Genomic DNA, 17,718 nt, shown 5'->3' with positions numbered 1-17,718 from the left:
TCTGGCCCTTTGATGTCAATGACAAAACTCCCTTATTTTCCCCCCCACCCTTCCAAGATTTCCCGCTGGTGGTGCTCCATTAGTAAGAGCCTCAATGCAGTAAGGGCTCCAAGGGTCCACTGTGTTCTACTTCTAACCATGTCATCTAACTCTGAGAGACAGTCTACACGTTGCTATGGTTAACTTGCCAGCAACCAGCGCATTGTCTACACTAGTGCCCTCACTAAGGAAGTTGAGCCAGTGGTAGCAATGGTGGGAAACTTGACAAAAAAGCCTAATGTAGACAGACCATAAAACATGGCTTAAACTTGTTTTTCTGTCCACAGAGGCAAGAGAAAACATCTTATGTGGCTTAGTCACAATTATGTTTAAAAATTATCATTTTTGTAGCATAGACAGCGCCCACCTAGAAAAGCATATTAATAGTAAATCTATAACAAGATTGCTGGTGAAAGTAGCATTTAATTTTACAAGTATCTTAATATATTACATTTTAACTCATACAACAACAGGCCTTAGGTCCTGTCCGCTCTACAGTTAATTTTGCTCAGCCGTGTTTTGAGATTAGTAGCAGTTGCCCTAAGCAGTGAGGAAAAGGGATCTGCCACCCCCCAGAGCTCTGCTAGCCAAACTATGATAACAGGCTACTCTTTATTTTGTCTATACTAAGAAAATTACCTGTTGCTGACCATGGATGTCAAAGTACACAGCTGAACGTAGTTTAACTGCCAGAGTAGCCAAGTACAAATGTTCACTATTGTTTCTGAACCTGTAGTTAAAATTTGTGCAGCTTATTTAACACCTTTGTTTTCTTTCTAGGAACATCTAGAAAACCAAGTTGATGCACCAGATTTTATTCTATCCTTCAAACAGGATCACAGTGCACAGACTAAGCAAATCCGTTCCTGCCTCTGGAATCTGGCTTACAATCAGTTAAAACCCCAAGAATGGAAAAAGCTGGCCCTGTTCTGGAAGTTTACAGAGGAGCAAATGAAAGCTATTGAAGAACAGTGGACAGGTAATGAAATACACTGATCAGGTACAATAGTATATAAATAGCTTAGGTGAAGACATGGCTGCTGGGAGTTATAGTCAACTCTGACCTGGTTTTTGACATGGGTTCACAGCTACACATGATTTCCTTGGTCAAATAGGGACATTTCACTCAAATCAAATTCATGATATTTTATCTGATTTTTTTAAATTAACTTTAATTGTGAATTAAATAAATTTCATGTTAACACATTCTGTGAGACCTCACTCATGCACCTGCTTCAGAATCTTCAGGGAATGTTGGCAATATCTCCATATTTTTTAGGAAAGAACCATATAGCGTTGACAGTTCACAATTTCGGCAGCACATACTGCATTCTTTGCTAGTACACCATGGTGTATTTCCATACATTAAAACAAGTTAAAGGAATAAATTTATTTTAAGAACCATTAACCTTGATTTTTCCATTTGCTTTAGAGTGAAAACTAGTCTTTCACCTTTGGAAGTCTTAGTTCCAATCTTGCTTATAGGTCACAAAGGAAATGAGTGCATGAGTAGAGTTGGAGGAATGCCGTACAACCTGGGAGCTTTCACAAAAGCAGCTGGGACATCAGGGTATTTTACTCCAAGCATATGACACAGACATGTATGTTGTATATTGCATAGGGAAAAAAAGCTATAAGGAACATGGACACCGAATGTTGCTCATCTGGTTACATGGTATATTGCTGGCTCACCAGAATCCAGTCAAACATATATATGAAGATCTGGTGCATGTAGGATTTCAACAAGTAGCTGGTAAGCTATTGTTTAATATGCAAGACAAAGCTATGTGGGGGAGATGCTCCATAAGTGCAGTCCTGTAAAAGAACAAGGCTCCTTACTAGATCTGTAGTTATGGGGATTTTTGGCTTGACTGGGCAGAAGAAACCATTAAAATTACTTTGGGCTTTGGAGGTGGGGGGATGGACAGACTTATTTTACAAACACACCAGTTCCAATTGTAGTGGCATGCCTGACATGGGCAAAACGGTCTAACTGTAGACCTGGGAAGGAGCAATGCCTGTTTAGTAAGAGCATTTTTCCTTCTTTCTTTACAGAGAAAATCAGAGCTGAAACGAGCACTGAGATGGATTCGAGGAAATGTGCAGTTTCATGAACTTTTTAACAGAAGCTGTCATAGGCTATGGACTATGTTCCAGATCAGGCCTGCACAACTCGTAAAGCGGCGAGGGCCATATTACTCCAAAGAAAATAGCCGAGGGCCGAAACCCCCCGGACGTACTGAAACGCCCCCCCCCCCGCGCCACCCAGCCCCGCCGAACCCCATCTCCCCCCCCCCAGCGCCGCCCAGCCCCCGTGTAAGCAAGCAGGACTCACCCCGGCGGCGCCTCCTGCTGGTCTTCTCGGGAATTAGCTCATCCAGCCGTTGGAGGGTCCGGGGGCATTAGCTGCCTTCCCCGCGGAGCCTCTGGCCCCCCGGCCCGCTGGAGCGCAGCCGAGCGGGAGAGGTGCGGGACTCCCTGGCAGCGGCGGGGAAGTTTATCGGTTTGGGGGACCCTGACCGGCTCCTCGCCCCTGTACGCCGGCCGCCCCGCCTGGGACAAGTCTCGCCCCGGCAGCCCCTCTCCGCCGCGTGTCTCTGATGGGTGGCCCACACCCCCGGGCCGCGCCGCCCACCCGGGCCCTGCCCGCTCCGCGCTGCCCCCGGACGCACCGTGCTGCCCCGTGGGCTGCAGGGCTGGAGCTGCCGCCGCGCTGCACAGGGGCATCTCCTCCCCAGGCCCGGCTCGGGATCCAATGGGGCAGTGAGGGGGCGGGGCTGGGGGCAGGGATTTGGGGAGGGATCCAATGGGGGAAGGAGGAGGCGGAGTGGGGCGGGGGGGGTTGAGAGCCCCTCCGGGCTCCGCCTGTGCGCCGGAGCAGAGGGCAAAATTGTTTGTTTGTCCAGTGTCCCAACCGAACATCGTTCAGAACGCGGGACAAACAAGCAAATATCAGGACAGTCCCGATAAAATCGGGACGTCTGGTCATCCTAGCGCCGCGTCCAGGAGCAGCCCTGGACAGCGCTGCAGCGGCGCTGCTCCAGAGAGGCCTGAGCTCCTCCCGCTCAGAGCCGTGTGGTAAGAGAGCGGGGCTGCGAGCTGCAGCCGAGCAGCGGGAGCTCACGTCCCGCTGGAGCCAGGCCGCTGCAGCGCTGTCCAGGGCCGCTCCTGGACGCGGCGCGCTGAGGCTCTGGGAGACGGGGGAGACGGGGGTTAGCAGCATGGTAAGGCTCTCTGAGCTGGGCATCCCCCCCCAGCCCTGACCCCCAGCTCCGAGCACAGCCCCTGTGAGCTGAGCAGCCCCCGACCCCATCCCCCAGCAGCCCTGACCCCCAGCTCCGAGCACAGCCCCTCTGAGCCGGACACCCCCTGACCCCAGCCCCCCCCCGGCCCTGACCCCTAGCTCCGAGCCCAGCCCCTCTGAGCTAAGCACCCCCCGACCCCATCCCCCCGCAGCCCTGACCCCTAGCTCTGAGCCCAGCCCCTCTGAGCTGGACATCCCCCTGACCCGGACATCCCCCTGACCCCAGGCACCGTGAGCTGCGGCTAGAGCCCAGGCCGGATGCCTCCCCCCTCGCTCGGACTTACCAGGTCTGCCTCGTGCCCAGCCAGCGCTTCCTGCCTCAGCAGCCCCGGAAGTGACACTGGACGCCAGGCAGGAGGCGCGGGAGATGGCGACGCGTGTGCGGGGGGGGGGGCCGACCTCACAGCCCGCGGTGGGGGGCAGTTTCCGAGTTCACCCCCTGCCCGGGGGGCCCGACCTCACAGCCCCGCGCGCCGGGCTCTGACTGTCCTGACAGTCAGAAGCGCGGCTGCCGGGTTCGCCCCCTGCCGGCGGGGGGGGGGGCGACCTCAGCCCCGCGCGCCGCGCTCTGACTGCCCTGACAGTCAGAAGCGCGGGGCAGGGGGCGAACCCGGCAGCCGCGCTTCTGACTGTCAGGGCAGTCAGAGCGCGGCGCGCGGGGCTGTGAGGTCGGGCCCCCCGGGCAGGGGGTGAACCCGGAAACCGCCCCTCACCGCTTGCCCGCGGGCCGCACAGTGGGCCCACGCGGGCCGCATGCGGCCCGCGGGCCGCGTGTTGTGCAGGCCTGTTCCAGATGGAAAGTCATTTGTAAATACTCTTTCCAGAAAAGATCTTACAATGCAACTCTGAGGTTCTAAACACAAACAACCTCCATTCCCAAGGTAACTCTGAAATGTTTGCAATTCTGAACAAAACATTCTGGTTGTTCTTTCAAAAGTTTACAATTAAAATTGACTTAATAGAGCTTTGAAACTTTACTGTGCAGAAGAAAAATACTGCTTTCCCTTTATTTTTTTAGTAGTTTACACATTTAACATAGTACTGTACTTGCTTTTTTCCCCCCCGTCTCTGTTCTTGCCTGATTCTCTACTGCCGGTTCCAAATGAGGTGTGTGGTTGAGTGGTCAGTTCATAACTCTGAGGTTCTACTGTATTTGCAAAATGTAGCTCACCACCTATGAAGTTTTTCAGAGCTTGATTTACAGGTTATTAGTGGTACAACACAAACTTCTATACCTGAGTTATTAATTTGGTTAGTTCCATACTCTGCCTTTTTCTGACATTTCACCTTTGAGAGAAATTACACTGCCATAAAAAAAATAAATTAAAATTAACGTTCATGTAATTGTAGTGGTCATTCTCAGTAATTTGTGACTATCCTGCCAAATGAGAGAACATGCTACAATGTTTTTGTATGCGACTTACACTAATTCCATATTGGAACTGCACTTAAACCAATTTGTGCTTGATACTGAATGTAGTTCCTGTCAGCTAGAAAGCAAATCACTTGTATTTCATAAGTGAGGATTATGTGGATAAATAATCAACACCTTCTCCAGAAATAGGCCAGCATCCAGCCTAATTTGAGATTTAACTCATTTTAAAGTAAATTGCAAAGAGAGAACACTTTCCTGTTTTGACTGGCTTTGTCTTGTTTAATGACATGATTTGGGTGGGGGTTTATTCTTAAAAACTTTTTTTGATTATACAGGACAATACAAGATACAACTTCAATAAAACATGGGCAGGTGCCTCATGTTAGGAATAAATTTATCCAACAAAAGGACACGTAACACTATATACTGATTACTCACTCTTGCTGTAAATCGAAAACAACTAGTGGATGCAACTGAACTGTTCCTTTTTCTAAAAAAAGCAGCTTTGTTATTTGGGAATGAATATTTTACTGTGATACGTGATGGTAGCCTCTCTCTATAATGAGAGCACTGAACATTTGTTGTGAGTGCCATTTGGCTATTTTAAACAACTACTTACATTTGGTTCTGCAGAAGATGCTTGACTTGGTCTTAAAAATGGAAAGAACCCCAATACTGATTATGGAAACAGCTAGGAGGCTACTATGTTGAATAATTTTTTTCCTTGTAAGATCTTGGATCTCTGTTTGCTAAAAAGTTACCTTCATACTCTTTCCCTAGCATTAATCCGTCCACCTAATTTCAAATGTTACGGTACTACAAAGAATCTTAAGTCTTTCATTATGTGACTGAATCTAATTGTTTTTTTTTTTTAAACTTAAATCTACTTGTAATTAACATTTTATATAAGACCCTGGACAAACATCTATTTTGATCCTTTATTAAAAACCGTATTCAACAGCTTCCTTAAATAAAGTATACATGTAATAAAATAGGTTCTCTCAAATAGACATAGCTTGCACTTACAGAGAACTACATTGTAAAGTCAAATTGCTATTTTTCCCCCCCCTCACAACATTTGAGTAGGTCTACAATTTGATTTTTAAAAGGTAAAAACATGATGTATCCTTGAGCCTTGCTACATCAGTCTGGAAACATTGGGAAGAGCTTTACTCTGCAACTTGGTAAAACTCTCCACCTGGAAGGAAAAATTCAAGCATTTCAAAATATTCCTTAGTCCACAACTTTTATTGACTGAATGTTAGTATGAGACTGGCTATGAGGTGTTCGTCCACCGTGTCCAGGAGGTCTCATACTGGTGACACTAGAAGCATGGTGCACAGTTCGAGGGTATTTAGCAGCAGTGGCTTGGGATATAGTTTGCTGAAAAATAAAACAAGATACATCTATGAACATTTAAAAAAATACTCCTAGAAACTGAATTCCCTATTAAGTTAGCTGGAATGCAGTGAACCTGAACCTAAAACTGAGAAGAAACAACCAGTGATGGATAGAGAGTAATACGGGTCACTGACCTCACTTTCTCTTAGCTCTTGGCCATTCATCACCATCTATGCTTTAACTCTTTTCAAAATAAAAAAAAAGTTCTCTTATTTGTGTAGATGGGAGCTTTTAATAAACAGTGCAGACAACAGTGCTAAGCTTCTGTAATTAGCTTAGAAAAAGATCAGCCTGTTTAATTCAAGACCCTTGGTTAAGTTATTCTGTTGTGGTCCTATTTAGTTACTGCAACATTCCTTTAAAGTTAGGATAGTTTCGGAATAAATCAAGATGGCTTCCTCCTAAGGAAATATTGAGATGTCAGTTACCCTTAGGTAAGAAGACAATTGCATTTCCATCACAGGAGTTTCCTCACAAGGCTTAAGGCTGTTTTGCTACCAGGCAGATGGCCTCCCTGTTGCAGTAACTATGGTCATTCTCTTTTTAATCACACTAATGACTCTCCAGCCAGAATCTTTCCATTGCCAAAGATTAATTCAATCAGCAAAGCACTTCACTACAGCTGATGCTGCGTTATGTATTTATTGCCAAATGTACATGACAAGTGGTAAGGTATATGGGACAGAGGCCTGAAACATCCCCTGGTTCAGAGAGCTTCAAGGGGGCTAGTTGTTTCCTTTTCTAGTTTGAGACTGAACAGAGGGTGCACATGCCTTCCAAATTTGCTCTCTTCCCCTGCCTCTTAAAATTCCTTTTCCAAGCTCCAGCCAGCTCATATTTAACACATCTACAAAAATTAGTCTAATAGTTCAAGTGTCTGTCTAGTCATACACTCTGCATCCAGTCCTCGCCTTCAGAAAAATAAAGCTAACAGCACACCTCTGGAGCCCCACGGCATAGACCACCACTGCTTAATAACTTGTATCTTTCCCAAAAGCCCATGGAAAAGGTCTTGCCACATGCTAGAAGGTTAAATCCAGGCTCTGGTGGGCCAAAGGAGCTGCAAAACCAATGCAGAGTTGAGGAAGTGTTTTGTTGGCAACCACAGCTGCTTATATCAAGGAAGCTCAAGTACATCACCCCAGGAGGCAGGTGATCTTTCATGTAACCAGACCCAAACCACTTAGGACTTCACAAGTTAAAGCTAACATCTTCAGCCAGATTTCTCCTTCATATACATCCAAGTGATCAAAGGCTCTTGCTCTGATGGTGGTCAGCCTATTACGCTGGACAAATGACTTCGATTGATCTTTTTATGCTAATAAAGCCACTGCTCAAAACCCTTTTTCCTTGGTGTATATTGGCTATCCAATATTCTATTACTATAGTCATTCAATTCACCATCACTGCAACATACTGCATAGGAAAGGGATGTGTGCGTGGTGGGGAAGGAGGTAGTAAGAATCAAGTACAGCAAAAAGCGGGGCGGCTTTGTTGCCATCCACACAGTTGTTTGGTTAGGGGCATGACATTAAAAAAAGTGATACATGCTCTAAGCTTGTCAGTCCATCCTGTCACTACTGCTTTTGGCCCAGCCACATTTCTCACTCATTAAATCAAGTTCATACACAAGTTCTAGCTCCACAATGACTCAGGAAGTATTGCTTCCAAAAAGCTATTTAACCTCAGTTGTGCAGAGGGCACTGGCAGCAGTAGATGTACAATGAACCAACAAAAGCTTCAAAACCTATCAGAAAAATTATTACAATCGGAAGGGGCAAATAGGGGTAGAGTTTAAGTGGGATTATTCATTTCCAGCCCTCATCATTTTGACATGAATCTTTGTTGCTAGAACACACACCCAACAGAAAAAAAATACTGCTTATTTACTCTAATAGCGCTCACACGTACCTGTTAAAACAGAAAGATAAAAGCTCATCAGGGAGGGGTCTCAAACTACTAGTAGACATGGTGTAACAAGACAGTTATTACCTTAATATCAGTTGGACTTACTTGAGTGACTGGATGATGCTTTTCTACAATGACTGAACTCATGGGTGGTGAGACTCCCATTACAGCTAAACTACTACAAATTCTGTTCTTTTGTCCCAAATCAGATCGGCCTGTGATTCGAGCAGTGATTGTTCTTCCTGCCTTCTGCTGAGCAGATGTCACTACTCTTGCCATAGGCTACAAATAAACAAGACACATTAGTAGAGATGCCTACACACAGTATGTACAATGCAACCAGGCAACTGCTTTGCTTTATTAGCTACACATATGAATAGAACTTATGGGTACTGTAGGTAAACTAGAGTCCATAATGGTATAGAAAGATTCCATACAGTGGGCACAATTAAAAATTGTGTATTTATTTATTACCTGCAGTTACATTTACCATGTTATTTCCCATTCTAAATAAAGGCAATACTACATTTATCATGATAACAGTAAGTACTGTGATGTGGTTAATTAATATTGTGCTGAAGCACAGCAAACCTCGATCATGAAAGGGCCCTCTGTCAGCTATTTTGACAAATCTAGCAGTGTGGAACAATTGTAGCTTTGCTTTCTGGCTGCAAACTAGTGACAGCTGTAGGTACCCACATCAGTCCAGCAGGGTCCTTGAATCAATAATATACCAGGCACAAAAAAGGTTACACATAATGAAACTGAGGCACTGCAATTTTTCAATCTTCCATCCTTCCCCAGAGAAGTACTGACAGCAAACTGCCAGATAGGTATGAGCTTAGCAAAAAAGAAGATGGAGGAGGAAGAGAAACAAAAAGGAGTAGGTTAAATGCAAGAGCAGAGGAGGGAACGAGGAACAGATTTCAACTAGTAAGCTAAAAGCGAGGCAGATTGTTTAAAAAACCCAACCCAACCTTTCAGCTGTTGAAATGTTAATAGCTCATGATGTGCTGTATACAATTTTGCACAAACTTCTCCTCTCATATCATCCCCATTTTATTTCCTAACACCACTCATTCCTTTTCCTAAAAGCCTTCCCCATTTTTAACTTCATTTAATATATAACAAATAATCCATTTAAAATGAACTGATGCATTTTCAAGTTTCTCTCCAGGCCTTTACTTAAACTCTTGGACAAACGCCTCTACTTCATACTTCTGTATGTTACCCCAAATTCTCACAGTAAGAAAGGATCCAAGACAGACTTTAATAGCTACAATGATTTCAAATATTAAATCAATTAATTCTAGTTTGTTACCAGTTTTTGAGCTGATGTAATGCCAGATCCTACAGCTGCACTAGCGACTATTACTGGAGAATTTGATTCTAATCTGGTCTGAGAAGTACTTGCGTGGCCCAGATGGGATGAAAACTGTAAATAAATCAAAGCGTTTTATAGAGGAATGAACTGTAGTTTGGATCATACTTAATTCTTTATGAAAATGCAGTTTTATTATTTGATTAGTCTGACACTTCAATTAGCTGCTGAATTTTATTCTTTACAGATTCTATACTCAAAGCTAAATAGAGTCACAGTCAACTTAAAGTATCAGAGGGGTGGCCGTGTTAGTCTGAATCTGTAAAAAGCAACAGAGGCACCTTTAAGACTAACAGAAGTATTGGGAGCATAAGCTTTCGTGGGTAAGAACCTCACTTCTTCAGATGCAAGTCTGAAGAAAGCTTATGCTCCCAATACTTCTGTTAGTCTTAAAGGTGCCACAGGACCCTCTGTTGCTTTTTACAGTCAACTTAAAAACCACCACGTTGTCAGAAAGTTGGGTACCTATAGAGATCTGAGTAATATCCAAGATTCTGTAACAAAGATCAGAAGGAAAAAATGTTGACATTTTTTCAGTTTGGTTATTTTGTGTGTAGTCCATTTCACTATTTCCCCTGCTTGGGCGGGTCTTTAATAAAATGGAAATATTTAATTGTAATCACCACAAATTCTCAGTGGGATCTAAGGACAGATGTAGTACCTGAAACTATTTTTAACTCAGGTTTTGAAAGTGACTAGATTCCAAGTTGGCACTGTCCCTTGTAAAAATACATTTCTGAAAATTGGCCTTTCAGTTAATGTAAAATTCTATTTTCTCAAACTAAATCAAGTTCAGATATTTTTTCCAAACAAGTCTCAGCAACTGTTTTCCACAAAGGTACCTTGAAAAGCAGATTCTGCTTAAGATTGTGACCTTCTTTGTCCTAAGTAACTAGCTTGCAAATTTTCTACTTACAAAATTAGAACTTTCTGGGAAAAAAAAAAAAACCCACAACATGGCAACCATAACCCAACAACTACGTGCATATGGTGTTTTATACTATAGTACATCCTGCTATATCGAAGTATTTATGTCTCCAAAGTAACCGAGTTCTGACATTTTAAAAAGAAGCTATTTGTAAATTATCCAAGTGCAAAAATATTACTGAAAGTTCTCTCAATGCATGAGTTATTCAGTTTGTTCAATGAAAAAAACCTGATGCCTAAATAGCTTAATGAATGAACTTTTTCTAATACCACATTTTTTAATTCTATTCCTGCTATAATACTTACAATTTCCTCTTGTGGAACAGTGGCTGCTGTTGGAGGTGGTGGTGACGGAGGATCAAATTGGGAAGGAGGGAGCCTTCCAGTGGCATTAGTTCCAGGATCTTCTCTCCTATTTACTGGATCTATTATTAGAAACACAGATTAAAGCAATCAGCACAGAACCTGGTAAACCCAATGAACACTAGCAAGCCTTAAGGAGAGAAGATGAGTCACAGTAAAACCTTTCTGTTCCTTTGGGATTTGTGTATAATCTTATTAAAAGGATCAGTCTATTACATAGGGTTTTATGTAGCTCTCCTGTATTTAAATCCCTCTCTCAGAAGCTTGCAAATACCATAGGCCAGATCCTCTGTTACACCCCAACCTCTTGGTGCTGGTCAGGTGATGCAAATAGGTAGGATTCTGGACATGACTTGCCAATGGAGAATTCCCTAGGCAGAGGGGCTCCTATATTACGTATCCCACCCCAACTTTGGTGTAGGGAGCATGGCAACGAAAGGAGGTGGCATGTTGGAGCCCTGTTGCACTGGTGTAAGATCACTTAGGGACACTGCATCAGTAGGGTAAGTAACTAACTCACATGAGAATTGGCCTGCTACAGATTCAGGGAGCCATAACCAGCTCCCAACACTGCACAAAGCAGAGGTCAGGGAGAACTGAGTCCAGTACCTTTTCCAAACAGGTTTTGTTCTTTTCTTTCAGAACACACAGTTTCTTTAATACAGCAAGCAGGAATATGTTTTTTATTTATTGACTTCCTTGCCCTCTCTAAAAGCAGATTCACAAAACTGAAACTCTCACTATTGGTAGTGCTAGGATAGAGATTTTGATCATTCCATAGACAACAGTGACTCCATGTGGCAGTTAAATTTCCATCACTCCAAGTTTTGAAACAACCTAACATTACTACTTTAATCTTCTGCTTATGTATTCATAATATTTGCTTTTATGATGCGTTAGTTTAAATATATATTTTTCTAGGAAAAACAAGTCAATAAGCAGGACATTTCTGTTAATACAATAATCACTACTGATGTCAGAAGAAGGAATGAAAATATACAAGGATTACTTTTTGCTTTTAGTTTAAGATATGAAAGGGCCAATGTATGACCATAGGACGAGTGTATACTAGTTACAAAAATAATCTAAGAAGTGTTTTTTGTAATGACATGCACGAGTTCAGATGCTTTGGTTTCTTTTTCTTCAAATATATAGAGCGAAAGTATAAAACTTGGATGATTCTTAGACTTATCTCCAGCAGACCTGAGTGCCATATATCCATGGCAAGGGGAAGAGGAGGAGTTTAAATTAAACATTTTAAAAGTCATTTCCACAGCTGATACTTGTCTTCAAACGGGAGTTGTGCATAAATAACTGATCACTGATTTTTGGCTTACCGTCTTTGAAGCTTTCAAATTCATAGATTATAAAGCCAGAAGGGACACGGTTTTCATCTAGTCTGCCCTCCTAAAGGAGTATGGTGATCCCTAATGCTATTCTGCCACTCCCTGCTTCACTACAGAACTTCTGCCTAGAACCTTCTCCAGCCCTTTCCTGCTTGGCCTCCTGCTATAGCTTTAGAGAAATTCTCTCTCTTTCTATCTCACAGGTATGTAAATTTGTAAATACCCTCTCACTAATGACTCAAAGACCCACTGAACTACAAAATTTTGTAAAACAAGAAGTAAACAAACAAATGTTAATGCATCACAGAAGTTTAGTTTCGTCATTTGTGACAATTAATTTGGTTTTAATCATGAGAATAGTAAATAAAGAGTACATTCAAGTGTAAGAGCATGAAGCATTAATGCTGGGAAGTGAGAGCAAGTAATTTTTTTCTTTCCTTTTGGGGAATTGTGGATTAGAGATGCTCTACTATTATCTCAGATATTTAAAAGAATGTGAAGTAGTTTAAGGCTCCAAATTCTAAACCTAGGGCTTGTCTACACAACTGTCACTGATTGGTCCCTGTAGATTCTGCTGGTGCACACCAAAGGTTTCCCAGTGCGCTTTAACGTAGTACTAAAATAATAATAATAATAATAATAATAATTAATAATAATTTTAAAAATGCTGCTACGTTAAAAACAAACACTAAGACCCTGCTGGTGTGCACTAAAAGTTCATTAATGCGTTTTAATGTAGTAGCATTTTTTTTAGTACTACATTAAACCCCACTAAGGAACTTTTAGTGTGCACCAGCAAGGTCTACACGGACCAATTAGTGGACAACACGTTAGTGCACTTTAAAAATTAATCTCCCCCTCCTTCCCCCCCAAAGTGCACATTGCTGTACCATGTAGGCAAGCCCTTATTTTAGCAGGGAATGTTCTCTAGCTTCACATATTTAGTTTTTTTGTTTTTTTAATTAAATCCACTACTCTGTTGCTAACTAATTAATACACACAGTTTGAGTATGAATAGCCCCAACATTTTCTTGGTTCTGTTGCCGCAGAAGCAGCAGTCCAAGTTGGGATCCCAAGTTAAACCCTATTACAAGAATTCTGTTTACAGCTGTGAAGGTAATGAAGACAGTCAGTGGTGGAAAGGCGATGCTCCAATAGGTAAAAAAATTGCTTGCTGAATAGAAGGAGAAGAGAAGTGTTATAGTCAAGTAAGTGTTCAAGAGATAGTCCCTTTCTACTGTTCTGGAACAAAGATAAAAGTTGAAGTACCTAGCATGGCCCTTAAACTTTTATTCTCAAGTTCCGCAACTGCAAAAAAACAACTTTGTTAAAATATAACCCAGCTAAGAATATTTTAAAAAGACTTAAATGTCTGCGGTTCCAATTAGTATTCATTCGGAGTAATCAGTTACTTAAACTGTGCTTTAAAAATAAAGAAAAAAAAATCGAACAAAAGTATAGACTATTTTTGTACCAATATAGACCACCCACTACACGGTAATCTCTAATTAGTTCCCTGAGATTCTGAAAACCTAGTATAGTGGGTATTACTATGCACTACATACACCTAAGATCAGGTGGTATATGAGGCAGAAATCATATTCTACCACCCTGCTCTTTTCTTCTTTTCCTAATTTATTGCATCACATCTCCATTTAGACTACTGTATAAACTGTTTGGTGCATGGACTTTGCTAATTTCGACGAAGGTACCTAGCACACTTTTGGATGATCAAAAATAAAAATTAATAATTATTAGCTTCTATAAGTGACACTACATGTCTAAGACTTTAGCACCCTGAAGCACAAATGAGTAAGATTAGAAGGGGGGAAAGAGCTGGCTGGAGAGCATATATCCCCCAAATGATCACTACAGACTTGCTGTCTTTTCAAAGCCTGCAATATTTTGCTGAAGAATCAGCCAGCCACAGGGGTATTTGTTACTTAAACCTCTCCAGTAGACAGCTTATTTACATATTCAGTGCATTTTTTAAGCATGTAGCAAAGCTGATCCCATGATAAGTTTGGTGTTGTCATACTCCTATTTAAATCCCCAAATTAAAAATAAAGAGTAAACTAATCCAAATGGCACTGCAAGCAAGGCCATGCAGTGATATATTTTTACTTTACTTTTAATACTAACCATGGTCTGTCCTACTTTCTTTGCCCTGAAACATGGTCATTGCTTCTAGATTCAGTGCGCACACACCACGCATAAAGGCTTTTTTCATGGTGCCTTCATACTGTTCCCTTTCACTATGCAGTCTCAGGATATCAGCTTTTGCCTCTTCCAGAGCAACATTTAACTACAGTAAAGAGATAAAAAACAAAGAATTATTTTGATACACCTGTGAATACACAAAACCACCATATTATTCATTCAGCTTTAAAAAGCCACTTTACTAATTTCTCAGTGTAATATTTTCCCTCCATGTCTTTGTTGTTTTAGAAATAAGATTAAATATAGATCTTTCAAACACAATTCTTTGAATACCTCAGACTAGAGTGCATACATGGCAAGGATGGAAACCACAGGCGCTACCATACCCAAACAGACTAACAGTCTGTGCAGTCCAGTATTCTGTCCCAACCAGGATTAAAACCAGGAACTTCCAGGTCAAATCCTTGTAATCATTTAACTGTGCTATACAATATTGTGGTGTGGCAGGGGGAAAACACAGCAAACACTTCTTCCTGACCCTACCTAGAGATCACTCTAACTGTATCTTATAATTTTATCTTTGCTCCTGTAATGTAACTCCAGCTGTTGTTCTTGTTAACATGAAAGGCCATACTTCCATGAACTTCCTTAACTGCATCCACAAATACATCTATCATTTTTACAAATGGTTGTAACTTAATCTGTCCTTAACCAACAAACACGAGGTCTGTGTTGGTTAAGGACAGATTAAGTTATACATTCACAAAGCAAGGGATTCTGATATTTTTCCTTAAATTACATTTTCAAAATTAACTGTGTTTTCGGGCAGGATTTTCAAAAGCACCTAAGTGTCTTAGGAGCACAAGTCCTCTGACTGTGCTTTTTAATTCCTTTAAATTGTAACAATCTTGAAAAGTAATATCATAGTGGTCTGATGTGTGATGGCTACCTTAGCTTAAATTTTCACACATCTTCATTAGGATGAAGTTGAGAGTTGTAGGGAAAATATCAGCTTTTATCAACTTTTAACAGAAAAGCAGTTATTATACAAAGATTTCTGTTTATACAGTATGATAGACTGGCTCATTCACAATCATAATCTTGCATTTCTACAGGACCTTCCATGAGAGGCTCCGAAAGACTTTACAAACATTAATGAATTAAGACTTACAAATACCACTGTTAAGTAGGTGTGTGTCATCCCCTTTTTGCGGGCAGACAAAAGGAGCCAACAGATAAAAGTTAAGTGACTCATCTAATTTCAAACATAGGTTCTTATTTTCGCTCTCTGGCATAAAAGTGTTGAGTAACTTCACTTATATTGGTATACAACTAGCTTAAGTGACAGGTGACTCAGGCCTAGAAAGTTGGAATCTATAGCAGAGCTACCTACATAACCCAGATCTCCTGATTCCCAGTCCTGCAATTGGGAAAGGTTTCCTGGCACTCTGAAGAAAAGCAATGCATTTATTTAAAAGTTTGTTTAGTAAGAGGCACTTAAAAAAAAAAAAAAAAACCCTTACCTCCGCAATTTTAGCTTCATAATCCTTGGAAAGCTGAACACAGACTTCCTCAGCCCTTAACTGACAGGCTTTTGCTACTTTCTCTTTCCATCTTGCTTCACTAAGAGAGCGCCAAGCTGCCCAAACCCTCTTCATCAAAGCTATCTGGAACTGTCTGTCCGCCAGTCTATTTGCATATGCCTTAAATAGTAAAATATTACCAAATTATATGTTTCCTATTTCTTTAATGAGCACTATGATCATTAAAGAGAATATAGTCAATTGTTTTGTAACATTAAATGGATTACAGCATAACAGATTATATGAAATATTGTAGTTTATACTTTCTGTTTAAATATACTTTAGCTGACACACCACCACACATACTGCTGCCACTTTAGAAGTGCAAGGTACTTGTATGGAGTTATTGCAGGAACCGCATAGCATTTGCAGTCACAATGGTAGCTGGAGAGTCACATATACCAGATATTTTTAAAATAGAGTTTTTATTTATTTTAATTTTATATATAAATAAAATGCATACACACACACACAGCACCCTTTAAATGCTTAAAAGATTTGTACCTTTTTAAAAAAAAATCAAATTATATTTTCAAGTATCCGACACTCAAAATATTTTCTAAAATGGTAACAGTAGATCCACTTATCCAGTCCATCAGTGAGATTAAAACAAAAGGAACAAGCTGAAGAAGGGCTGAGTAGCCAAAAGATGTCCACACCAGCCTCACAGCTACCAGCAAACTCTAGATGGGAAGGGAGGAGAGAGAAAATGCTCCTCCCTTCCAGCAGCCAGAGGGGTTTTGTGTGATGAGGAGCTTCAGACTTCTCAGACACCATCCAAAACCCTAATGAAAAATGGAGCCCAGAAAGTCCTTACTGACAGCCTGGGGTAAGAGGGGTTTGGGAATTGATCCTGGACAGTGGGGCCCTTAATCTTTCACATCAGTAATTGGTTAGTAGGTTTAGTTAGCTGACTATCAGAACTTCCAAGATCTGTGTGAATGCGGCTGACAGATGTTTTAGGGCTGAGGAAGAAGTGTGGAGACACAAAATATAGGGGAGGGGAGGACAACACCACAGACCTTAATTGCAAAACCAGCACCAAAATCAAATGGTGATAAGTAATGTATTTTTCACATTTCACATAAAAGCAATGGCTTCTGTGACAGGATTTTAGAATGAACACTTTTATTCATGCTGCTGCAGACATTGGGAAGATATCATCCTTACTAATATAGGTGGTAATTGACACTGATCAGCTATCAGCATATCCTTCTAATTAGTGATAAAAAAGAGCATAATTTTGATTCACTTGCCCTACCATAATTATTTCTGTAAGTACAGTGTAATGTTCTCTTTTGAATTGATGCTCTTGAACTTATTCAATATTTTGTCACATACATCAAAATAGAAAAGTTGTCATTTCTTTTGATTCTAACAAGAGCTGCAGTAACTCTAACCCTTTTCAGTTCAGAGGCTTATCTACTATCACATCTTCTGTTTTCCACACATACCTCTTGTCTGGCCTCCACGTGCTGAATTCGCCACCGTGTAAATTTTTTCATTAGCTCTATCCTCTCCTTTTGCTTGTCTATCGCATGGGACAAGTTAGTGATTACCTGCCAAAATATTTATTAAACAGAAGGTTTAGACAGATATTTTTATGCTCTTTGGGAAATGAATGGAAGTTTGCTACCTGGATGGGTTATTTATCATTTTTAATGAAATACTTCTAACAAGCTTTTTACTGTGTCTTTTCCTTAAAAGAAGAACAATAATTTAAAGTTCAAATCAGGACTAAAATTAACTCGACTTCATCATTCGATGACATTGCTACACTCAAGGAAGGTTTTACACTGTGTAACTTATCAGAATTAAACTGTTATTTTCTACTACTTCTGCAAACTTATGTCATGAATGCTACACTGTGGCATCACTGAATTAAGAGGAAGCAAAGACTTAGAAGAATATACAAACTTTTAATTACTCAC

General features: G+C 41.2%; 2 protein-coding genes across 2 annotated transcripts in view; one reads left to right on the top strand and one right to left on the bottom strand.

Annotated features, from left to right (window-relative positions):
• ANKDD1B (ankyrin repeat and death domain containing 1B) overlaps window positions 1-2,153 on the top strand; it is a 39,180-nt gene extending 37,027 nt beyond the window's left edge. The window contains exons 13-15 of the mRNA XM_065405885.1: window positions 820-1,018; window positions 1,661-1,792; window positions 2,095-2,153. Coding sequence (XP_065261957.1) covers window positions 820-1,018; window positions 1,661-1,792; window positions 2,095-2,153 — 390 coding nt within the window. The remainder of the gene's footprint in view (window positions 1-819; window positions 1,019-1,660; window positions 1,793-2,094) is intronic.
• Window positions 2,154-5,951: 3,798 nt separating this feature from the next.
• The window catches only part of POC5 (POC5 centriolar protein), a 40,541-nt gene continuing 28,774 nt past the window's right edge, over window positions 5,952-17,718 (bottom strand). The window contains exons 5-11 of the mRNA XM_065406391.1: window positions 17,242-17,346; window positions 15,728-15,907; window positions 14,187-14,349; window positions 10,642-10,760; window positions 9,349-9,462; window positions 8,133-8,309; window positions 5,952-6,101 (exon numbers count right to left, since the gene is read on the bottom strand). Coding sequence (XP_065262463.1) covers window positions 5,952-6,101; window positions 8,133-8,309; window positions 9,349-9,462; window positions 10,642-10,760; window positions 14,187-14,349; window positions 15,728-15,907; window positions 17,242-17,346 — 1,008 coding nt within the window. The remainder of the gene's footprint in view (window positions 6,102-8,132; window positions 8,310-9,348; window positions 9,463-10,641; window positions 10,761-14,186; window positions 14,350-15,727; window positions 15,908-17,241; window positions 17,347-17,718) is intronic.

Source organism: Emys orbicularis, chromosome 6, assembly GCF_028017835.1.
Source record: "Emys orbicularis isolate rEmyOrb1 chromosome 6, rEmyOrb1.hap1, whole genome shotgun sequence".
Taxonomy (NCBI): domain Eukaryota; kingdom Metazoa; phylum Chordata; order Testudines; family Emydidae; genus Emys; species Emys orbicularis.
This window is presented reverse-complemented; position numbering and strand designations above follow the sequence as displayed.